Source organism: Trichomycterus rosablanca, chromosome 17 (assembly GCF_030014385.1).
Source record: "Trichomycterus rosablanca isolate fTriRos1 chromosome 17, fTriRos1.hap1, whole genome shotgun sequence".
Classification (NCBI taxonomy): domain Eukaryota; kingdom Metazoa; phylum Chordata; class Actinopteri; order Siluriformes; family Trichomycteridae; genus Trichomycterus; species Trichomycterus rosablanca.
In genome coordinates, this window is record NC_086004.1 from 1,384,715 (window position 1) to 1,409,190 (window position 24,476).

Consider the following 24,476-nt stretch of genomic DNA (forward strand, 5'->3'; position numbering starts at 1 on the left):
GCCAAGAGTGGCACCTTGATTGTGTGTCTGAGGGCGGCTGGGTCAAAGGGATTCCTCATCACTGCTGCAATAGTGGCCTCTTCTGGCTGGTCGAGGCACTGCACAGAGCAGTGCATGACTCTCCATACGCCGATCAGCCACCGTGTCCACTCACTGTCCACTCTATTAGACACTCCTACCTAGTTGGTCCACCTTGTAGATGTAAAGTCAGTCAGAGACGATCGCTCATCTATTGCTGCTGTTTGAGTCGCTCATCTTCTAGACCTTCATAAGTGGTCACAGGACGCTGCACACGGGGCGCTGTTGGCTGGAGGACAATTCTGAGTCCAGCAGTGACGGTGAGGTGTTTAAAAACTCCAGCAGCGCTGCTGTGTCTGAACGCACACTAACTCACCACCACCATGTCAGTGTCACTGCAGTGCTGTGAATGATCCACCACCTAAATAATACCTGCTCTGTGAAGAATAGCATGAAAGGGGCTAACAAAGTCAGTAATTGTAGACCTACAAAGTGCTTCTATATGGTAAGTGGAGGTGGTAAACAAGGAGGTGGTTTTAATGTTATGGATGATCAGTGTACGTGATGCTGATCCCTGTGTGAACCAGCCTTGTGCAGGTGGAAAGAAGTGGTTCGCTACTGCATACGTGTTAGGTGCAGCCCTCGATGGTCAGCGTAGGCGTGTGCAGCACTAGAAGAGAAACAACTGGGTAACTGGATACGACTAGATTAGGAGGAAAAGTAGAAAAATGCACCAAATAGACAGGAGAGGAATGTCAAAAATACTTTTATTGAAATGTTTAGATTAGGTAACGTCATATTTACACACCCAGCTGCTGCTGACAGTATTACTGTACGTTAAAATGAACTACAGAAGGCAGCGGAACATGAACACTGTACACGAGCGAGTGATATCAAAGTCAGGAGAACATCATATGTAAAACATAAATAAATCAAACAAATCGTTTCATTTATTTGGTCAAAACGGCATTTCAAAGAACAAACCTCTGCTTATTTCTTTCAGAAAAATTTTAATGTATACAAGGCCACTGACAAATTCATCTGCTCATCCTACAAGTAAACGTAACATATCGTAATGCAGTTTATACGAGGCCCTGGTCCCGTTACTGAACCCCCAAACCTCTGCGCGTTTCACTAATCCCCGAACATGTTTAATTCCACGCGGCACATCAGGAAAAACACGCAGCATTGGGTGTCACAGAACTGGGAACGGCCCGAAAAATCCATCGAAGGCACCGCTAACTCTGAAGTGGTTGGAATAATACACAGTCCGTCCGTCTGGAGAGAAGCGACCTCGGCGACAGGTCGGCGATCTGATGAATCCAGCTTACAAAATGAACCCGTGATTATTTGTACACGCTGCAGTAAAAGAATAGTTTAGCCTAACTTAAAAACCATTTAATTTTATTCTGAATCATGGACGTGAGTGAGCATTTATGCACAGACATTAACCTTTAATCCATCCAATAAAACTTGTGCAGCCGTCTTTACACATTCTAATCAAAGCGATGTGATCATGTGATCACACGCATCAAAACTACAATTTACATCAAACAATTTTGGCTTGACAGGCGTCCGTTATTTGCTAGTTTGAGGCCGATAGGAAGATTGTGCAGGTTTGATTCGGCTAAACTGTTCCTCTCTCTGCAAATAAAACCGGGTTCGAGGGAATGGGTTCACGTGCTGCGTCCAGAAACACTCCTGTCCGTCCGAGCTCCGAGCTTCATGTCCCTGAGTGAGCCACGCTGTGTAGGTCACGAAACCAATGAGCAAAAATGATAGGAATGCAACTTAAAAATGCAATATATATATAAAAAAACACAGCAAGAAGAAAAAGAAAGCCATAAAATTAATAAATAGCCACTGCGACAGTGTCACGCAACAGAGCCGCCATTAAATATCTTTCAGTATTTACACGAGTCCAGGATTCGGAGGGAGCGGCCGCGTTCCGACTCTTTCCTAGCAGAGAAGGCTGTACAACACGCAGGTAAAACTGGTGCAGATGAAGAGCTCGACAGGCTTCTCAAAGCTTTCACACAGCGCTAGAAAGAGTAGCCGAACCCCCCGGCCGGATATCCTCCCGTCACACGTTGGAGTCCTGCAGCAGCGGCTCTTTGGCCTCGGGGGGCTGCGCGCCGTGCGAATGCCCGTGAGGCGAGGCGTGCTTCTTCCAGCTGCCCGTCCGGCTGCCCAGCTGCGTGTGTTCGGGTATGAAGAGCGCCACGAGCAGCGCCAGCAGCACCGAGCACGCCCCGAACAGGAACGGGGGACCTGGAATGATTGAACTCTGGAGGAGAAAGAGGACAAAAAAGAGAGAGAGAATCAGTACAGAGTGCTGCACAGGGCAAGAAAACAGGCAGAGGTGACGGACACAGTGAGGAGGATGGTAAGAGAAGCAAAAGTAGGGTATTTTCAGTAGATAGTAGCATTTTGTACTATACTGCACTATACTGTAGTATTACACTATAGTGTACAGTGCTATACTGTACTGTACTGTATTATAAGCCAAGATGTACCACAGACACAGTGAGGAGGATGTTAAGAGAAGCAAAAATTGGGTCATTTCAAAAGATAGTGACATTTTGTACTACACTGTACTATACTGTCGTATTATACTAGACTGTGCAGTGCTATACTGTACTGTATTATAAGCAGAGATATACAAACACAGTGAGGAGGATGGTTAGAGAAGCAAAAATAGGGTATTTTCAAAAGATAGTCGCATTTTGTACTATGCTGCACTATACTGTAGTATTATACCATATTGTACTGTATTATAAGCAGAGATGTAACACATACACAGTGAGGAGGATGTTAGGAGATGCAAAAATGGGGTATTTTCAGGAGACAGTAGCATTTTGTACTATACTGCACTATACCATATACTATAGCGTACAGTACTATACTGTACTGTATATGACAAGATATGACATTTTGTACTATACTGCACTATACCGTACTGCATTATAAGCAGAGGTGTAACACACACACAGTGAGGAGGATGGTAAGAGATGCAAAAATAGGATATTTTCAGGAGATAGTAGCAGTTTGTACTGTGCTGTACTATACTACAGATTAGATTAAACTTTATTGTCATTACACATGTACAAGTACAAGGCAACGAAATGCAGTTTAGCATCTAACCAGAAGTGCAATAAGCAGAAAGTGCAGAATAAACAGTATTTATGATATACATTATTTACTGTGGGTAAATAGCAGTGGTATCAACAGGATCTATAAACTATACTATAAACAAGATATGTAGCTGAAAACAATATACATATTAAGGTGCAGATTAATATTAAGGTGCTATGCAGGTTAAAGTGATTAAGGTGCTATGGACACGATCAAGGAATGAGTACGTAAAAACATAATAAACAGATGTATACAGTATTTATGAGATTTATGTACAGATGAGGTATGTACCAGTGAAATACATAGCGGAAAAAGGATAAAAATGATCATGTTTGTAGTGTGTGTGTGTGTGTGTGTGTGGGGGGGGGGGTTAACGGGGGACAGAGTTCAATATGGAGACAGCTCTGGGGAAAAAGCTGTTCCTCAGTCTAGTAGTCCTTGTCCGGAGGCTCCTAAAGCGCTGTAGTATTGCACTATAGTGTACAGTGATATACTGTGCTGTATTATAAGCCAATATGTACCACAGACACAGTGAGGAGGATGGACAGAGAAGCAAAAATTGGGTATTTTCAAAAGATAGTAGCATTTTGGGGTCAGATTCTGTAGGTTACTCAAATCTGAATAGACTAGCATTTTGTCCAATCACAATAATCACCCACTAATTTACTTTACACCGCTGGAACTTTGACTGGAACCGGGTTCTATATAACTTTAAGGCAACAAACACCCACCAGGTCAGGTTTGAGCCACTCAGTGCCAGGAGGGTTGCGTCAGGAAGGGCATCCGAAGTAAAAACTGTGCCAATTTAGGTATTCCAGACCCCCAGACCCCTAAATACAGGAACGCTGTACCTTATCTGTAAGGTATCCTTGAGTACCATGAAAGGTTATTATAAATCAAATTCTATTATTACTATATTATAAGGCCCCTGAGCAATGTTGGGCCCCTGAGCAAAGCACTTAACCCTCAACTGCTCGGTGACCAAACATCTGAACGCATGAAGACACACGGACCTGCTGGTGGAGCTGAGCGTGATGATCTACAGCATCTCCTCCATCAGGAACCTCATCCAGTTCCACGTGAAAGATGTAGAAGATGAAGCCGTACAGCGCCGGGCCGAGTCCGTTACACAGACCACGGATACCGGTTATCATACCCTGTCCCACGCCTGCACACACATTTAACACACACAATTTTCATTCGTGTAGTCGTCTTACCAATCCTACGGCAATTCAGTTAGCAACCGCTCAGTCAAAATGTCAAAATGTGAGAGAGAGGGACGACCCACCTTGCTGGTCAGGATCTGCTGTGCGGGACACCAGCGCACTCACGGCGGGGAAGGTGATGCTAGACATGGCAGCTACGGCGCCCGCCGCCCACATCATCCTACAGAACAGGGGTAAACAACACAAATAAAATCACACACCGAAATTCATCACATCACATCCGTACAGTCACATGACCTGAACGCCGTCAGACTCATCAGACTCACCACGGCTCCGATCCGAACCCGTACCAGGCCAGCTGCAGAATCTGGAAGCCCAAACCCAGCAGGATTGTGTTCTTGTTCCCGATGGAACGCATTAGTAAACTTAACACTACAGTCTAAGACGTGAGAGAGAGAGAGGGAAACGGAAACGTCTCAGATGAACAAATACATAAAATACATACAAATATCAAATGTTTTGAATAAAATTTTAACCAACCTGTGCGACTATGGAGAGCAAACCTAGTACAGCAATGAAAGCAGCAACACTTTCAGATGAAAAGCTCATGATCTGGAAATCAGCAAACAGATTTAATTATTGATTGATTTATTTTTGTGATCAAAGGGGGAAAAAAAATCAGAGTGGTTTGAGGGGTCAGACATACCTGTCGTAGGTAGAGGAAGAAGCTGGAGTACTGACCCGCTTCGGGGAGATACGACAAGAACACTGTTATGCAAATGAGCAGCACCGTCGAGTCCTGACCCACCTTCCGCAAAGACTGCAGCGAGAACAACAAACAACAAGTGTTAAGGGAATAAATCAGGGGGCTCAGGGGCCACACTGGGTTTAGAAGACGGAGGGGGGATGTGGAGACGACAGACTCGGCTTTCGAAAGGGTCGCTAGCGTTTGGAGTGCGCCATCTAGTGGAATCATACTGAAATGCAGGGTATTGCAGAAGAAAGGCGGTCTTTAGGAGGACAGCGGGCCGGATTAAACAGCCTAACGGATCCTTTTTCTGGTGCTACTTCGGTGTTACCAAGCACATTCTGATCAAGAGAGGGCAGATCACCACACGCCCCCTGCGACACGTGTCCGATCTGTGTCCCCCCACGGAGAGCCGCATCGCGTACCGAGAGCCACGCCAAGCTTCATGTGACTTCCCTAACTCAGGCACCTTCCCTCCCTCAAACACCTCCAGTTGTGTTTGTGTGTCCCTCCCCTTACAGACACCCGGCTGGCTGATAGCACAGCTGAGATTGAAGTCAAGAGAGAAGTCTAGTTTCACATTGGTGGGAACTGTGGTCGCTTAGTGGTTAGGGTACTGGACCAGTAACCAGAAACTCGCTGTTTCAAACCCCACTGACAGGCTGCTATTGGTGGGATTTATAGAGTGCACAGGGGCGGTCATGCTGGGACAGGAAAAGGCCTTCCCTAAACTGTTGGAAGCAAATCCTTTCCATAATATGATTGATTTACTACATCCATAGCAACTGTTTTGTAATTAAAAGGGCTGTCCCATTACTTTTGGCCATACAGTGTGATTTTTATTTATACAGTGTAATGGGATTAAACGGGGCACCAGTCGTCGTCCCCCGACCCATCCCAAAAAAAACCACAGATAATGATAGTGCGTCATTAAAAGCGACGGAGCTCCACTCACGGCGAAGGGGTCGGCCTGTTCCCACGAGATGGGCGCCCCCCACGACGCCGGTCTCATTTTCTCAGGCAGCGATTCAGGCACGGCCACCAGGATGAAGCAGATATCCAGCATGGCGATAGCCGACGCCAAAACCACCACCAGACTGTCTCCGTATGTCTGGCTGAGGTAGGCGCCGATCGCCGGGCTGGTCACCAGGCTCGCCGCAAACGTGGCTGAAACCTAACGAACGGCAACAGGGGAAAGACAGACCGTTACTGACCAGAACACGCTTAGAGGACAGGAACAAAAGGTCAGGCTGGATTTTAGGGTTCAATAACATCACTTACCAGCCCGTACGCCATGCTGCGCTCATGCTCCTGTGTGATATCCGCCACGTACGCGAAAACCACCGAGAAGGTCACGGCGAACACCCCGGATACCGAGATAACAGCGAAGTACCACCTGAAACACAACCAGTAGTATAAAATACACACACACACACACAAGCACACACTGATCTAAACTAAACAATTAAACTATTAAATTGAGCTGTAAACATCATGTAAGAAGTGCCGCTCGGGTGGCACAGCGATCTAACACGCTAGAACACCCCTACAGAGGGTTGGAACTAGTGAGTTCACACAATTTGTTGTGTCTGAGGAAGGGATGTTCAGACGGCGTCTCAACCCTCTGCCGATACAATACGAGATCTCCAAAACTGAACAGCTTTACAAGGAACTGGAACCACAACTGAGACTTTTTTGACCAGCCATACAAACACGGTCATTTTCTGACTAAACGAGCACAAATTCCCACAGACACACTTCAAAGACTCGAGAGAAGCCTTCTCAGAAAAGCGGCTGTTGTTCTAGCTGAAAGATCACATAGTGCTTTTAAAATGGGACGTCCAGCAAGCTCATGGTCAGGTGTCCACATACTTTTGGCCAAGTGTTTGAGTGTAGATCTAAAGCAGGCAAGTGAAAAGTTAAAATGTGGTTTTGCTGCTATTTACACCAAATGTTCAAAAATATGTGGACACCTAACTACCAGCTTGTTAGACATCCCGTTTGAAACCCACAGGCATTAATATGGAGCTACATCTTACTTTTAGTAGGTTTTAAAGCTTCTGCTCTTATTTCACAGGATTTCACCTGATATTTGTGCCCATTTAGCCAAAACAGCACTGCTGAGGTGTTTAGCAGGGTTAAGGCCATGCCTATGTGCAGGTTACTGAAGTTCCTCCACCAATTCTGAAGAGAATACATGAAAAAATAACAATATTTTGCAGTAGGAACAGTACTTGAAGGACTGACGTACCATGGGCTGATTTTCATCAGCGGGATGGGAGCGCACGTGAAGAAGACGGTGAGCAGAAGAAAAGACTTCCGACCCCACACGTCAGATAAAGCACCGATCAGAGGAGCGCTCAGAAACGACAGCAGACCCTGAAACGAACGAGAGGAGGTTATTCATTACCGCAGTCATGTTTCTGTAGCACAGCGTAATTACATGCAACGTTTACAGTGGATCCTCGGTTCTCAAACGTCTCCCATATCAAACAATTCGGTTCTTGACCATATTTTTTGGAGAGAAAAAGTCTTGGTTGTCGAGCGGATTCTTGGTTCTTGAACAAACAGTTTCGATTGGTCGCTCATCTCATATTGCTACGCAGTTACGAACGGCAAAATCACCGAGCAGCACCGTATATTCTCCTGACGCGTCCTCCCTCTGACGTGTGCGCTCCACCGTCCCCTTCTTATTCGCCTGTACTTCGGTGAATCGGCATGTGAGGTCGGTCTCACTCACAGAGAGTCACGTGCTGATCTCCACGTTCCTCCAATTCTATACAGGCGCCCCGGGCTACTAACTAGAGTCCCATCTTTTCCCACCCAGCAGACTAGTGGTCAGTTTTGTCTGCTGCACTGTCTGCCCTGCCAATTGTGCCCCCTAGGGGGCACACAGCTGACTGGTAGCAGAGTGTTTTTGTAGGATTTTATGCATGTAAGTACTGTGTTATTTTATAGCTTTAAATGATTTATAATGTGTGATTTTTGGGGTTCTGGAACGGATTTATCCAAATTTACTTTGATTTGGTTTTCTCTTAAACCAGCCTTCCGGAAAGGATTAGGTTCGAGAACTGAGGTTCCACTTTATATAGCGGCGTATCGTATCGTACCTTGACTCCCTGGATGAGGCCGTTCATCAGAAACGTGTGCTTCGGGAAGGTTTCATGGAGAACCTGCAAAAACGAGACAGAATTCATATTAAATCATATTAAATACTGGAGCAAAGCAAGCACGATTTTCAGAGGTGGAGGCGCCGTCCACTCTCCACTGTGGGAAAAATTCAAGACGTTAGCAGCAAATCCTTTTAGTCTTGCAAACAGCGAGCTGGGGCCTCCATAGGAAGGTCTTGTTTGTCCAGACGCTCTATTATGTCCTCAAATGATTCCTGAACATTTTAAAGAGCGGGAGGGTTCATGATCCTGCTCAAACAGGCCATCAGGGGACACGTGAACTCTATAGGTAACATCTACATGAACGCCAGGACCCACGGTCCTCACGCTTCATCCCTGGCCTGACGTCTTCTCCGGCCGCCCACTGATGCAAAATAGAACGTGACTCATCACACCAGGCATTTAGAAGACGTCTTTATCCAAAGTGAATCACAATTGTGACCATATACAGTCAAAGCAGTTGAGGATTAAGGGCCGTGCTTAGGGGCCCAACAGTGGCAACCTGGTAGCGGTGGGGCTTGAACCAGAGAACTTTATTGCTGAGCTACCGCTGTGTCAAATACATTTCATGAACTTTAATCCTGGGCCAGACGTTCATCTCATGACCACCAATCGCTTTATCCTGGTCAGGGTCGTGGTGGGTCCACAGACAAGGCGCTGCTCCATCCCACCACCTGGCTGGCTGATAGCACTGCTGATATTCAAACCTGAAACCGAATCTCAGAGATAGTGGGTTGCAAAATAGATCACCCGAGGGCCAATATGACTTTATTGCATTATCACTTATTGTCCATAAATCATTTCAGATTTTACTGCTTTATTCTGGTCAGGGTCACGGTGGGTCACTGGGCACAATGCGGAACCACCCCAGACAGGATACCACGACAGGATTTCAACCCTGGATCAGTAGCGGGCTAGCGTAATTACAACCCGAGCGCCATGTAATCACGAAACGAAATAATTACAGGACAAAATCCGATAATTATCACGTACACTACAGAGATCCTGATTTTGACACAAGAGATAAAGCAGCTCACCACTAGCGTAGGTGCCGTCAACAAACCCCAGGCGAAGAACTCCAGAAATATGACTATGACGGCGTGGTAAACACTGGGAGCTCCGAAACCCTGTGGCTGTGGAGAGACATAAACAAGTCATAAACATGTCAGGGTACAGGACGAATTACTGCAGGCCGGCTTCTGACTGGACTGTAAAGGTTTATCCCATCGCTCAGTGATTTCACTCCAGCTCTGACCTGAACGTACTGAATTATTCTTTTATAACAGGCGGAGAATAAACTCACGATTAAACTGGAACTGTCTGACAGCTATCAGCCAGAGAACAATGAAGCCGCATAATGAAGTACATGCAAATGCACAGCTGTGGTATTAAAGGCACCGAGAGATTTAGGAGAGGAACACGTCACTGCCCTACAGAGTCTTTTATCATTTTTACCTTATTTGTGTAGGAAGTGCTATATAATTACACCTGCGATGTCTGGCCTAATATTTACCAGTAAACTATTTGTGTAGGTTATATTGTCCACATTGTTCATCAGTGTCTGTAATATTATTACTATTGTGTGTAATATGTTTACTAGTTGCAATAATATTATTAGTATTGTCTGTAGTGTCAGTGTTATTTACCAGTGTCTGTAAACTATTTGTGTAGGTTATATTATCAGTGTTGTTTACCAGCGTCTGTAATATTATTGCTATTGTCCATAATGTCAGTGTTGTTTACCAGTGTCTGTAATATTATTTGTATAGGTTATATTAACTAAACTGTTTACTAGTGTTTGCAATATTGTCTGTAATGTCAGTGTTGTTTACCAGTGTCTGAAACCTAAATTAATAGGTTATACTGACAGTACTGTTTACCAGTGTTTGCAATATTACTATTATTTTTTGTAATGTCAGTATTGTTTACTAGTGTCTCTAATATTAATGTAATAACTAGTGTCTGTAATGTTACTGATATTAGTAAGAGTGTCTGTAATGGTATTAATGATGTCTGTAATGTGATACATGTTAGTAATAGTGTCTGTAATGTTATTAATGATGTCTGTAATGTTATTAATGATGTCTGTAATGTTAATAATATTAGTAAGTGTCTGTAATGTTAGTAATAGTGTCTGTAATGTTAGTAATAGTGTCTGTAATGTTATTAATGATGTATGTAATGTTAGTAATAGTGTCTGTAATGTTATTAATGATGAATGTAATGTTAGTAATAGTGTCTGTAATGTTATTAATGATGTATGTAATGTGATACATGTTAGTAATAGTGTCTGTAATGTTATTAATGATGTCTGTAATGTTATTAATGATGTCTGTAATGTTAATAATATTAGTAAGTGTCTGTAATGGTATTAATGATGTCTGTAATGTGATACATGTTAGTAATAGTGTCTGTAATGTTATTAATGATGTCTGTAATGTTATTAATGATGTCTGTAATGTTAATAATATTAGTAAGTGTCTGTAATGTTAGTAATAGTGTCTGTAATGTTAGTAATAGTGTCTGTAATGTTATTAATGATGTATGTAATGTTAGTAATAGTGTCTGTAATGTTATTAATGATGAATGTAATGTTAGTAATGTTATTAATGATGTATGTAATGTTAGTAATGTTAGTAAGTGTCTGTAATGTTAGTAATAGTGTCTGTAATGTTAGTAATAGTGTCTGTAATGTTATTAATGATGTCTGTAATGTTAATAATATTAGTAAGTGTCTGTAATGTTAGTAATAGTGTCTGTAATGTTAGTAATAGTGTCTGTAATGTTATTAATGATGTATGTAATGTTAGTAATAGTGTCTGTAATGTTATTAATGATGTATGTAATGTTAGTAATAGTGTCTGTAATGTTATTAATGATGAATGTAATGTTAGTAATGTTATTAATGATGTCTGTAATGTCAGTAATGTTAGTAATTGTGTCTGTAATGTTATTAATGATGTATGTAATGTTAGTAATGTTATTAATGATGTATGTAATGATATTAATATTAGTAAGTGTCTTTATATTATTATTATTAGTAATAGTGTCTGTAATGTTATTAATGATGTATGTAATGTCATTAATGATGTATGTAATGTTATTAATGTTATTAATGATGTATGTAATGTTATTAATCTTACTAATAGTGTCTGTAATATTATTATTATTAGTAATAGTGTCTGTAATGTTATTAATATTAGTAATATTGTATGTAATGTTATTAATATTAGTAATAGTGTCTGTAATGTTATTAATATTAGTAATATTGTATGTAATGTTATTAATATTAGTAATATTGTATGTAATGTTATTAATAGTAGTAATAATGTGTGTAATGTTATTAATAGTAGTAATAGTGTGTGTAATGTTATTAATATTAGTAATATTGTATGTAATGTTATTAATAGTAGTAATATTGTATGTAATGTTATTAATAGTAGTAATAATGTGTGTAATGTTATTAATATTAGTAATATTGTATGTAATGTTATTAATAGTAGTAATAGTGTGTGTAATGTTATTAATAGTAGTAATAGTGTGTGTAATGTTATTAATATTAGTAATAGTGTCTGTAATGTTATTAATATTAGTAATATTGTATGTAATGTTATTAATATTAGTAATATTGTATGTAATGTTATTAATAGTAGTAATAATGTGTGTAATGTTATTAATATTAGTAATATTGTATGTAATGTTATTAATAGTAGTAATAGTGTGTGTAATGTTATTAATAGTAGTAATAGTGTGTGTAATGTTATTAATATTAGTAATATTGTATGTAATGTTATTAATATTAGTAATATTGTATGTAATGTTATTAATAGTAGTAATAATGTGTGTAATGTTATTAATATTAGTAATATTGTATGTAATGTTATTAATAGTAGTAATAGTGTGTGTAATGTTATTAATAGTAGTAATAGTGTGTGTAATGTTATTAATATTAGTAATATTGTATGTAATGTTATTAATATTAGTAATATTGTATGTAATGTTATTAATAGTAATAATAGTGTGTGTAATGTTATTAATAGTAGTAATAGTGTGTGTAATGTTATTAATAGTAGTAATAGTGTGTGTAATGTTATTAATATTAGTAATATTGTCTGTAATGTCAGTAATGTGATCATGATGGGTAACTAAATAAACACAGCGGTGTGTAAACAGATAGATGAATAAATAAATAAGTGATGTATTAATAACCTATATTACATTATAACAGTATACATGATTGTTTTATAATGTAAATGAATGATATATAACAGATGTATAATGTAACGTACAGTTCCTCCATCCTTGATGATGATTTTCTTGGCCAGCAGCAGACTGCGATTCACCCGCTTCTTCTTCTTACTCTGTGTCATGATATCACCATCCTACTGCTCTCCTCCTCTCAGCCGCGGGTTTAGATAAATACATTTATTCCGAGGAGAAACAGTCTGATAGAAAAGCGAGGAGAGACGCGGGAGGTGAAGCTTATCTACAGTTCTACACTCCGTACCGTCCATTCAGCTCCACACACACAGAGCCGCCGCCATCTTTAGCAGCTAAATCAAACACACACAAGCGAGTGCGCCGTGACGTCACGTCACACCATACGGAGGTGTACGTAATGACGTCGGCATCATTCGATTTCAGGGGGGCGTTCCACATTCATGCAGGGACGGACGGACCAAAACAGACAGGTAACATCAGGGGACAGGAGGTAACACCAGGGGACAGGTAACATCAGGGGTCAGGAGGTAACACCAGGGTACAAAAGGTAACACCAGCTGGGGACAGGAGGTAACACCAGGGGACAGGTAACATCAGGGGACAGGAGGTAACACCAAGGGACAGGTAACATCAGGGGACAGGTAACACCAGCTGGGGACAGGAGGTAACATCAGGGGACAGGTAACACCAGGGGACAGGAGGTAACATCAAGGGACAGGTAACATCAGGGAAACAGGTACCACCTGGTGGGGACAGGAGGTAACATCAGGGGACAGGTAACACCATGGGACAGGAGGTAACATCAGGGGACAGGTAACATCAGGGGACAGGAGGTAACACCAAGGGACAGGTAACATCAGGGGTCAGGAGGTAACACCAGGGGACAGGTAACACCAGCTGGGGACAGGAGGTAACATCAAGGGACAGGTAACATCAGGGAAACAGGTACCACCAGGTGGGGACAGGAGGTAACATCAGGGGACAGGTAACACCATGGGACAGAAGGTAACATCAGCTGGGGACAGGAGGTAACAACAGGGGACAGGTAACACCAGGGGACAGGAGGTAACATCAAGGGACAGGTAACATCAGGGAAACAGGTACCACCAGGTGGGGACAGGTAACTGCTGCCATAATACAGAAACACCTTTGAGGAAAACACACTCCTCCATGACAATACACCTTTATATCTCTGCTACTATAAAAACCTACACTGTTAACTGTATATCAGATTCTGTTTTTTTACTTATTATTTACTCAGTACCATGTACTGGCTACATCTAGTCTCGTCCCTCTAAATTCCTTTAGATTAGAAATGTCTTCTGTATTTATTGGTCTGTTGTTTTATCTGCACTGTGTGTATTATATTGTCTTGCACTTGTGTTCTGTGTTGCACCCTGGTCTTAAAGGAACGTAATTTCATTACACAATGTACTTGTATACAGCTCTTAAGCTCTCCTTAACACGACAGTGACCTAGAGCATAGTGTCAAAACAATACTGGAGTGTCAACACAGGGCGAGTCTCTGAATGTCCTTAAAATCAAATCAAAGTGTACTTGTAACATACAGTTCATACATGGTACTACTAGCAGTGAGTTTAGGGTAGAAAAATATAGAAAAATAGTGCCCCAGTTAACACCCAGATATCTGTGGAGAGACCTGAAGATCTGAAGACCAAAAGGTTGCTGTGCCTTTTACTGGAGGGCACACCACACCATGCCAACATCTCTCCAAACACCTGAACAGCTAAATATTTCAGTGAAAGATAGACTAGGTTAATGGACATATATCAGTGTGTCAGCCACACAACAGACAAGTTAATTATAGCTCTTTGGTGTTGAATTTGTTTTCATTTTTATCTATGACAGAGTACTGACGCCCACTTTATGGGCCGTTATATATTCAGTGTTTGACAGGCTCTTTACCAGATGCACAGTTGTGCGCCTACAACTGATTGAGAAGCAGAGAAGTACAGAGGTGCCACTCTTAATTCTGTCAGTGCCCCAGTACAACAAGTGGTGTAGAAACACCCCTGAACTGGGCCTTTGGTGGTTCCCTTTTTTATATACACTCATAATAACCGAACCTTTGCCTTTGAGCCTCTGGAACGTGATTCTGATCACTCAGAGCTGAAATACAATCGGATATTCACAAGAAGGTTGAAGGCCAGTTTGCAAGCAAATTTCTCTCTCAGTGATTATACTAAACACAATCATAGCAAGAACATAACAAAGATTATGAACAGATTATATTGGTAACAGTGACCAGATACGCTTTTATTCTAACTCTATGTAATCATATTCCTACATCTTTATATTAAATTTCTCCACAAGTGTTTTAAAATGGTGTATCTTGAATGTTTATTCTCTTTTCACTCCTATCTTGCCTTTGTCCCAACTTCTGAAAGTGTTGCAGGCATCGAATTCTGCAAATTATAGTATTAACAATTACAAAATACAATGAATAGTGAAATAGTGATTAGTAAAAAGATTGGGAATCTTTTCTTTAAACTTTTGTCATTTAAATAAAAGTTCAGGAGAATGAACACATCACAGATTGTTGTTGATTGCATTTTACAACGTGTACCACAACTACAACTTCTCCAGAAATGGGGTTTGTAGACTGATGAGTAAAATGACAATTATATTTGTTTAAAATCAAACCCACAACAAAAAGTGTGTAAAAAAGTAAGCGATCTGAATTCTTATTCATGGTATACATACATACACACACACACACACATACACTTGATGAATGGACTAGCAGTTGTGCAGTAATTACACATTAGCATAAAGGCCTGATTTTAAGGTTTTTTGCAACTGTTTTACTGTTTAAATGATTCTTCCTAACTTAGAAGCATTTATTGACATTATATACGCCCAAAAGGGCATAAAATTATTGTTTAAATGATAAAAAGACGTCAGTTTTGATACATTGTGCGATTTGCTAACAGGGCGATTTAAGTCAACATATGTTTAACAATCGATACATTACAGATTCTTATTTATTGTTTGATTTATAGCTATAACGAATTGTGCGGATTTTTTTTGGGACCAGCGACCTTTATTTTAAAGCTTTTTAAGTTTAAAGTTACGTAAATATGGATAAAGACCCAGTCTGAAACCATTACACTCAAGCGTTGGTGGTATAGTGGTTAGCATAGCTGCCTTCCAAGCAGTTGACCCGGGTTCGATTCCCGGCCAACGCATCATCGTTTTAACAAAATTCTTACTAATTTATCTTTATATATATATATATATATAGCTTCATAATCATGATCGCTGTGGGTTCGGAGCCCGTCCCTGAAACACTGTTAATAAATAACACGATAAAACACGATGCGGGGCAACAATCCTTCCAGAACTGTACACACATTCATGTCAATATAAAACACTCGATCCACAAGCTGCAGCAGGTAAACACAGGGTCCCAGGATTAATACTCTTCACCACTCACTATTTCTGTGGAGTCTAACATGTTCTCCTTATGTCTGTACAGATTCCTTTCAGGATTCGCTTACTCAAAGGAAGCAATTTGTGTAAATGAATAACACACCTTACAAACCATGCCAATCGATGGACTGTCATCCTAAATTGACCCTGGGTGTGTGATCAAGAAATAAAACCTAGATTTTAAGGTACCATTTTTATGTGAGGCACCCATTCTACCAGCTCTGCCACCCTGCTATCTTATTGGGCAAGTCAGATTTACAAATTGTACAAAACTGGCAAGTGTTTTCAACTTTACAACAAATATTTGGTTGAAAAGTTTCAGTCTGTATAAAAAATACAGGTGCTGTTGATGTTTAGACCAGTACATATTGAGACGTATGGACACCCCTGGTTAAATTCCATGTTTTGTTTATTTATAATATACTAAAATATGTAAATACATTATCTCCAGAAAAAGCCCGCCAGCAGATTTGTTTTTAATAAACTTTAAAAAAAAAGTTACAATCATTTAGTCATAGAAACAGTCGCAGTTATATCAAAATCATTAAAATAGTAGATAAACTTTTAACTTCAGTAGTGCAGAGAAATAGATTTAGGACCCTAAATGCTTTTAAATTAAGAAAGATGAAAGATGAAATGATGCTGGTAAAAACAGAACTCATTTATAAATCTGCAAGTAGCCAAAGATGAAACAGTAAGCCATGTTATGTTAATACCTAGAAAGTTGGACTAGTACTACTAGAATTTTGTTTTCTTCTTGAATCTGATTTCTTCAAAATCACCTGGTTCAATGACACCAATGACACCCTGGGCAGGACACCAATCCATTGCAGGGCCTCTGTAGGCAAGGCAAGTTTATTTGTATAGCACCTTTCATACACAGTGGCAATTCAAAGTGCTTTACATAAGGAAAAATTAAAAGCATTAAAACATTCCTGAGATCTAGAACCTCAGAAAGACTTCTTGCAAACATTTAGTTACAATTAAGACAACATGAAATTCAAACAAGAGAGATAAAAATTAAGAACATGAAAAATTAAAAGAAAATATTGTAAAATATACCCTACAAATATATAAAAATAATTATTAAAAGCATGAAAAACTAAAAGAAATATGGTAATAGCAAAAATTTCGAGCTCAATCATAGGCACAAGAAAAAAGAAAAGTTTTTAACCTGGATTTAAACATTTCTACATTTGCGGAACATATAATATCTCCTGCAGTCTGTTCCAGTTATATGCAGCCCAACAGCTAAATGCTGCTTCACCATGTTTAGTTTGGACTCTGAGCTCAACTAGCTGACCTGAGTCCATGGATCTAAGAGATCTACTAGGTTTATATTCTCTAAACATATCTGAGATGTATTCCGGGCCGAACCCATTCAGTGATTTATAGACCAGTAGCAGCACTTTAAATTCTATTCTGTAACTAACCGGAAGCCAGTGTAGAGATTTTAGAACTGGAGTGATGTGCTCAGTTCTCTTCGTCTTAGTTAAAACTCTAGCAGCAGCGTTCTGAATGAGCTGTAACTGTTTAATGGTCTTTTTGGGAAGTCCAGTTAAGAGACCATTACAATAGTCCACCCTACTGGAGATAAAAGCATGGATCAGCTTCTCTAGGTCTTGTTGGCACACTAGACCCTTGATTTTGGCTATATTTCGAAGATGGTAGAAGGCTGTTTTGGTGATGGTTTTAATATGGCTGGTGAATGTAAGATCTGAGTCTATTAGAACGCCAAGATTTCGGACTTGGTCTTTGGTTTTTAGAGCCCGGGAACTGAGGCGCTCACTGACACTAGACCTCTTTTCTTTGCTGCCAAACACCACAAACTCTGTTTTGTCCTTATTTAACTGTAAACAATTCTGGCTCTGTATGTAAACACCGGCCTGCCAGCCGGTTGATTGCACTGCTAAGGATTCAAAACCTTGATCCCAGCAGTAGTGGGCTAATGCAGTTTACAAATGCATAATTAGACCATGCTGATGTTAAAGGTTAGCACATGGTATAGAAAAAAACACACTGTAGAGAACACCTCAAAATTAATAAAGATTCATATAAAAAATTAATGCTAATTTTTAATAAGACATTAACAAATTAAAGTAAAACCTGAACCAAGAAGTGGAGAAACATAACAAGGACAGATGCTTCTGGTCAAGTTGTTTTGCATAATAATAATATTAATAATAATAATAACAATAAATTTTATCAATTGACGTCAGTTGACCATGACTATGGATCAAGCTGGCAAGTGACAGTCATTTTATAAAGAGCAAAAACGAATTTTCATAATTGGGGAACAAATTACAGGCGCTTTGGTCACTGGCTCATGTTTCATGTTTTTGGTTGTATGTGTGTTTGCACACACTAAGAGAACGTTACGGTGCTGAATGATGAACTTCAAGTATCACTGAATGATGGACCAAGTATCACCTGATTAGAGCAAAACCAACAAACTCTACCTCTTAGTCTATATATTTTTATAAAGATTTTATAAGTGACATCTTATATATTTAATGTATTCTTTTTCATGCATGCAGCACATTTCCCACTCTTGTTTGGCAAACCCTCTGGGGGTGTTTTATATGCCACTAATGGTGCTGGTATTACAGCTTGAGAATCATCGCAAATCCGCGCAGCTCTTCTTGGTTTTTCTTGAAATTGTCACCCTTGTTTACTTCTGAACCACTTTAGGCGGCTTTATTTTCAGCAGCGCTGTCCTGGAAGTGCAGGTTGACGTACTGGAGGATGTGATCGACGGCACCGAGCAGTAAGATGTCCATGTTCTCGTTCAGCTCCAACTGAGACGAGTAGTTCCTCACCGGTACGATGTAGGAAGTCGCCATGCCCAGCAGCGTCCCGGCCTTTGTCATCTACACACATCATCACAAAACGTCCAGGTACAGTAGAAAAATCATCAAATTTGGTAGTCAAAGTTGGTAGTGGCAACCGTATAGATGGGTAAAAAAATATCTGTGTAGTTATTTAGCATATTCTCTGAATGAATGTGAACGTGACCAATCATATCATCCCTTTAAATGGGAGACATTTGTTATCGCTTACTTTATGACAAGTTCCACCCACTGTGCCAGCTACAATAATATCCTACAATAATATCTGTCTACAGACCCACGTGGGCATAACTGTCATGAGTTTTAGGGCCAAGGTTTAGAAGTCACAGATCTCTACTTATGTTAGAATTAATGTACTTAAATATCTGTCATATTCTGAATAACACTGAGCTGCAGTATCTAAACATAAACGTTTATATGATTTGATTTTTTGACCCATTTTCCCGGTGGTGCCAATAATTCTGTAGCTGACTGAACGTTATGATTGTTATTGTACCAGTTGCAGAATGTTGGGGCTCCTGTACACGTTGCTGACGTCTCGGCTCGTCTCAGAACACACTTCGTCCACGTGAGTCAGCAAAGCCACCTGATGCACACCTGAAATCACCAGTAGTACAGGTAAAAGTCAGTTCCCATGGTCCATTTCTAATTCGGTCCTACATACCCTGAACCCAGGTACTCCAGTTTCTATGTACATCACAATCTAAGCTCCACCAGCTCATGGGACTGTACTTCCTCACTGCACACTGCACATTAACTGGAATATCTGAGCTGCATCCGTTACTGACTTGAACTTAAGCTGTGAACTCGTGTACCTGTAACTGTGACACACCTCAGTCAATGCACACCAAACACCTAAGCTGTTACACTACCTTAGACCTTGTCTATGCACCTTTGTCTTTGGTCTGCTATCACCTTTTTGTGTGTCTATTGTCTTTTATGTCTGCACCGGAGGTGTAGCCTGACAGTGTTTTGGTAAACTGTACACCCTGTATTGTATAATGACAATAAAGCTGAATTGAATTTAAAACATTCCAGTTGGCTGACTTGGTGTTCTAAATCACCCCTAGGTGTAAGTGTTTTTGTTTCTGGGGTCTGTACAGTGACCATGACCAGAATACACTCACTCACTCACTTTCTAAACCCACTTATCCTAATCAGGGTCACAGGGGGGTGCTGGAGCCTCTCCCAGCTCTTGATAGGCACAAGGCCCAAACTCACCCAGTTTGCTGATGTGCTCTCGGAGCTGCTGGAACGTAGAGCTCAGTGTGTGAGGGTACGAGTGGATCTTGTTTGCATCCACCACAAACACCACGCAGTGAATCTTGTCCTTCAGGCTTGGTTTCCTTATGAAGCCCACAGTTTCAGATCTGACCGGCTCCTCTGCACAGAACTGTGGGAAAAAGCTACGTCTAAGGGTATTCTTTAAAGCAGTCGCATTGCAGAAAGCAGTTTTTAGATTCTGATTTTATTATTTTGGCGCCTTGGAGGTAAATGGCAAGTCGTGCAGATCCTGGCACAACAAAGCATGGCTCTCGCTATGGTTTGATGTAGTCCTAAAGTCTTAGATCTGGCTTGGCTTTAAAACATTTTGCAGACTCATTTACATCAACAACTTTTCTTAGCTCCTGTGAAATGTTCTATACCTGGTGTAAAAATTTACCTGATGACCCTCCGGGACGTGTCCTTTAATAACACACAGGGCGTCATAAATGCTCAGTCCTGTAGCGTTGCCCTGTCCGATACCCATGGTGTCACACAGAACCAGAGAGGTGCAGTCTGATCCCTCAGCGCTCGACCTGATAGTGAACGACTGCAGCTGCAGCAAAAGAGACATTAATAAAGTATTTATATAACATATCATGCAGATTATTAATAATCTTATCATACACACACATGGGGGTGTAAAAAAAAATTCGCCTCACAAATTTCAAGTTTGGATGAAATTTCTTCATTGACTGATCTGTAACTTCTGTATTTACACCCAGGTATTTTTTTTTTTTTGTTTAATTTCAGAAACCATTTGTATTTTTTTCTTTTAGCATTAACAGGAAAGCTCTAAGTCTAAAACTTAAAATTTAACGCTAACGGCTAGGCATCCACACAAACACAGTCGGCCGTGTCTCACTGAGGACTGGTTTAGGCGCCTGCGCGAGTGAGGGGGGGGGTCACATGAAGCTTAGTGTGGCTCTCCGTACAAGATATGGGTCTGTGTGGGCACGCAACACCAGCAGGTGATGAGAAGTTGCAGCGGATCGGACACGTGTCAGAGGGGGCGCGTGGTGATCCGGCTGTCCAGTTCCATTTTACGATTACTTCATAAAATTATTATTATTACAGTAAATGGTGTGTTGTTTATCTGGATATTTTAAAACTTGAAAGACTTTCATAATAAAAAAAACATTTATCATAAAGAAATGTATAAAAATGATTTATTTACTCATAATTTACTATTTTCTATGAGGGTAGATTAATTATAGCCACATGCTGCTGCTACAAATACTAATGACCTTTTTTCTACTACATGCTGCAAACAACAATATTTACAAAAAAAAAATAATGAAACTTTACATTTTATTTCCTCAATGTTGCTCTTTACCTTCTTTGTAAAGCTTGAGGAAGTGGACGAGCCCACCATGGCTCGGTTCAGGACGCGTCCAGAAAAGGCCGACTGCACCGAACTGATGAAGCTGGACTTTCCGGCCCCGACCGGACCCAGCAGCAGCACTCTGGCCTCGGTTACGCCGTCACAGGCCGGTTTGTACGATTTAATCCTCTCCATCAGTTCCTCTTTGGCACTGTGGGCAGAATTCACACCATGTTGTACATCATGTACAGATATGTGAACCAACTGTATACACACGAGTAACCGAGCTGCTGGAAAACTTACGCTGGAGTCCAGGTCCCCGCCCTCCACGGGCTACCCAGCAGTTTCAGACCCCACAGAACTGCCAAACACATAAAGTGATCATGTGAGCGCCACTGTATCACCGGTTATACACACATGCATGGTGAAAATGAACTATAATGAACCAGATTCATGAGTTAGAGTTAAATGCAACATTTTGGGCATGATTTGTTGGTTTTGGAGTAAAAAGAAGTGAACACAATCTCTGCAGCAAACAATATTTAAACTAGCATTTATAAATTTCAAATGTAATGCACAGCTAACGTATATACAATACAATAGTAAACGTGCTAGAGATGTTTCTCAGAACGTGATCCATTGATTCCATAGGATGTTTAGGCCGGCAGCGATTTTTCACCTCTTGTCGCCCGAATCTCTGACCGCTCATAGTAGTGTTCACACCGGAAGCGTCATCGCCTGTGTGCGTTTGGTCGCCATTAATTAACCAACTCTAACCAAAAATAAAGCAAACACCATGGTAGTGCAGCGTAATTTACTGGCTCGTATCTAAAAGTGTTTAAAAAACAACAATTCGATATCAAATAAAATCTGACCAATCAACAGCTTCGGAATGAACCAGAACATCGACATCAGTGCCCAGCCATAAAAACACATCATCTTTTAACTATGCGGTCACAAATTCTAATACACAGACACACTTCAAAGTCTTGTGAGCTGAAAAGTTCTAGCTGAAACGATCACACAGACGTCTCTCTGTTATAATACAGTTTGTTTTTTGAAATGGGATGCCAGACAAGCTCATGGTCCAGTGTCCCAATACTTTAATGTACAGGTTATGGTTACTTTAACATGACGTGTGTCCTGGGGTGCCAAAACTTTTCTATATAACTTGAGACACATACCTTTATTTTCCTTTTTACCTTGAGATACCACTTCTGGGCTGCCGCGTTCTGACTCAGGACTTTTGTCGGCTGGGACTGTAAATCCTGATCCCAAAGTGAAACGAGGAATGGAGGTCTGGAGCGGCTCATTGGATTCTTTCTTAGTTCCAAAAGCATCCGCTGCTAATACATTTAAAAACATGAAGAAACGTGAGCAAAGAAAGGCTGCAGCCATGAACTGAACATGGGTGAGGTGGGGTGGGGTGTTATTCTACATTATTACACATGCAGAGCTACAATGATTGACACTTTAATTGGTTTTCTAATAAATATAACATAAAGACATTAACGTTAGCTGCACACGCCCATGACTGTTGTCATTGGCTGTGTGAACGTAAGGCTAACTAGTGCTGGTTGATTGATTAGCACTGGCAAATCAGCCCGTTTTCACCAAAAATGTTTGTTTCTACTTTATACAATCACTGACACTTTAAGTGAAATGTTATTTATTTCCACAATTACAGTTCCAGCACAAAACAATGTTGTGACGTTAACATTTCAATTAATCAGCAAATCAGAGCTGATTTAAAGACTTAAAGACTTATATCAGGATTCTAATATTATGCAAAGCTAGTACGTGGAATGTGTTAATTTATATTTTTACTGTATACTGGGGGATGATTTTGAGCATACCTGAATATTGGGGGGGGTATATTGTGATTACAGGCTTGGTAAGATTATAATAGTATTTTCACATGAATAATTAGACACAACAAAATTGATGCAAAATATATATATATATAACAGTGGATTAATAAATTAGGGATTTTCAGAGGATGGAAAGCATTTTGGGGTCCCCAAGATTCCAAATCTACAAACTATCTGAACTACTAGACAAACACACTATATTTAGATAATAATCTGTAATTTAGATTTGAGAAAAACGTTGTTCATGCTAAGATGAGGGTGGAACAAAGTTTTGGGAATTGTTTTGGTGCCAATTGGTACAGAACAGAACCTAAAGTCCACTTTGAAATATGGTGGAGGATCTGGGTGTGCCCCGAAAAAGTTGGACCTTTTTTAAAAAAACGTTCTGTAATGTGAAAACTGAAGACAACAACTGCTGTAGTTGTGAATGTGGAATATTTTTCCATTCTTGACAAAACACTTCTGCTGCTGTGGGGATCTCAACTGTCGTATTCTGTACTTCATATTGTTTACACATTTTTAATGGAAGACGTCTGGAAATATAGTTAGTACCTTTTACGGATCCAAACGCTGTAATTGTGAATGGTGAGTTGTTTGCCATGATGAACTCTTACTCGTCTAGAAATATAAGGACCTGCACAGCAAGAAATAGTACAGCTAATAAACGCAAACAAGAGGTTTAAATCCATCATTCATTTCCTTAAACCACTTCACACTGGTAACTGATGCATTTATCTGTAAAACACCAGAGAAAACAGGACCAAAAAACAGGATCAGGCATGAGATAACTTAACTTTATTACCCCGGCATTTGTATGTTATCTCATACATTACACCATGTTTGAAGCTTGTATGATTGCTGTGTTATTTCCATGTAACCTTTAGCAGTAAGTATGGGCGTCTACATACTTTTGTCTGTTTAACATCTGAAAACTGGAACATTTTAAATGGAACTCTGTCGTTCTGCCTCTCTTGTCCGATCACTCAGGTTTGGTGACGGTGGGGAGATGGGCGCTGATGTCCTGTGAAAGCCTTCATGACCTAGTTACCTGCTCGCTCTCCCTTTTAGTTATGCTGTAATAATTAGGGCTGCCGGAGTCTAAAACTCTCTGTAAAACTGTTAGTCAACCAGCATTGTACATTATTGACTACATTCTCTGTTGTTTTACCCCGAGGGCATTCTGATGGAAACCTGTTCACCCGCCGAGGTTAAGGATTGAAGTCGAGACTGCCGGGACAACGATGCTGCTCCTGTCAGA

The 24,476-nt window shown here is 40.4% G+C and overlaps 2 protein-coding genes and 1 non-coding gene across 4 annotated transcripts; 1 reads left to right on the top strand and 2 right to left on the bottom strand.

Moving 5' to 3' along the window:
* Window positions 1–768: 768 nt before the first annotated feature.
* On the bottom strand, window positions 769–12,766 carry mfsd14a1 (major facilitator superfamily domain containing 14A 1). 2 transcript variants are annotated; one of them, XM_063012880.1, is made up of 12 exons: window positions 12,527–12,766; window positions 9,275–9,370; window positions 8,178–8,240; window positions 7,319–7,446; window positions 6,349–6,463; window positions 6,023–6,241; window positions 5,026–5,139; window positions 4,860–4,931; window positions 4,646–4,758; window positions 4,442–4,539; window positions 4,167–4,321; window positions 769–2,305 (listed from the first exon to the last, which is right to left on the bottom strand). In XM_063012880.1, the coding sequence occupies exons 1-12, from the start codon at window positions 12,605–12,607 to the stop codon at window positions 2,102–2,104; spliced, it is 1,458 nt and encodes a 485-aa protein (XP_062868950.1). In that variant the 5' UTR covers window positions 12,608–12,766; the 3' UTR covers window positions 769–2,101. The 2 variants fall into 2 exon arrangements, with proteins under 2 accessions (XP_062868950.1, XP_062868951.1); XM_063012881.1 differs by lacking the exon at window positions 9,275–9,370.
* A 2,829-nt stretch (window positions 12,767–15,595) lies between these two features.
* On the top strand, window positions 15,596–15,667 carry trnag-ucc (transfer RNA glycine (anticodon UCC)). Its single transcript has one exon. It is a non-coding gene; the product is annotated as a tRNA-Gly (tRNA).
* Window positions 15,668–16,319: 652 nt separating this feature from the next.
* Window positions 16,320–24,016, bottom strand: ifi44g (interferon induced protein 44g). The gene is made up of 8 exons (XM_063012885.1): window positions 23,771–24,016; window positions 22,532–22,693; window positions 21,651–21,708; window positions 21,360–21,558; window positions 20,424–20,579; window positions 19,982–20,153; window positions 19,257–19,357; window positions 16,320–18,781 (listed from the first exon to the last, which is right to left on the bottom strand). Exons 1-8 carry the CDS (start codon window positions 23,817–23,819, stop codon window positions 18,599–18,601), a joined length of 1,080 nt encoding a protein of 359 aa, XP_062868955.1. The 5' UTR covers window positions 23,820–24,016; the 3' UTR covers window positions 16,320–18,598.
* Window positions 24,017–24,476: the final 460 nt, after the last annotated feature.

What these genes read in the sequence shown, in the direction of transcription:
- mfsd14a1 (XM_063012880.1), bottom strand. Translation starts at nt 12,607, where the DNA reads ATGACACAGAGTAAGAAGAAGAAGCGGGTGAATCGCAGTCTGCTGCTG. An exon ending in TGACGGCACCTACGCTAGTG is followed by an intron (nt 8,241 to 9,274) that starts GTGAGCTGCTTT and finishes TCGTTTTTGCAG; the next exon opens with GTTCTCCATGAAACCTTCCC. An exon ending in GCAGCATGGCGTACGGGCTG is followed by an intron (nt 6,242 to 6,348) that starts GTAAGTGATGTT and finishes GCCGTTCGTTAG; the next exon opens with GTTTCAGCCACGTTTGCGGC.
- ifi44g (XM_063012885.1), bottom strand. Translation starts at nt 23,819, where the DNA reads ATGGCAAACAACTCACCATTCACAATTACAGCGTTTGGATCCGTAAAA. An exon ending in GCGGGGACCTGGACTCCAGC is followed by an intron (nt 21,559 to 21,650) that starts GTAAGTTTTCCA and finishes TTCTGCCCACAG; the next exon opens with TGCCAAAGAGGAACTGATGG. An exon ending in CCTCAAGCTTTACAAAGAAG is followed by an intron (nt 20,580 to 21,359) that starts GTAAAGAGCAAC and finishes CTTTTGCTGCAG; the next exon opens with CTGCAGTCGTTCACTATCAG.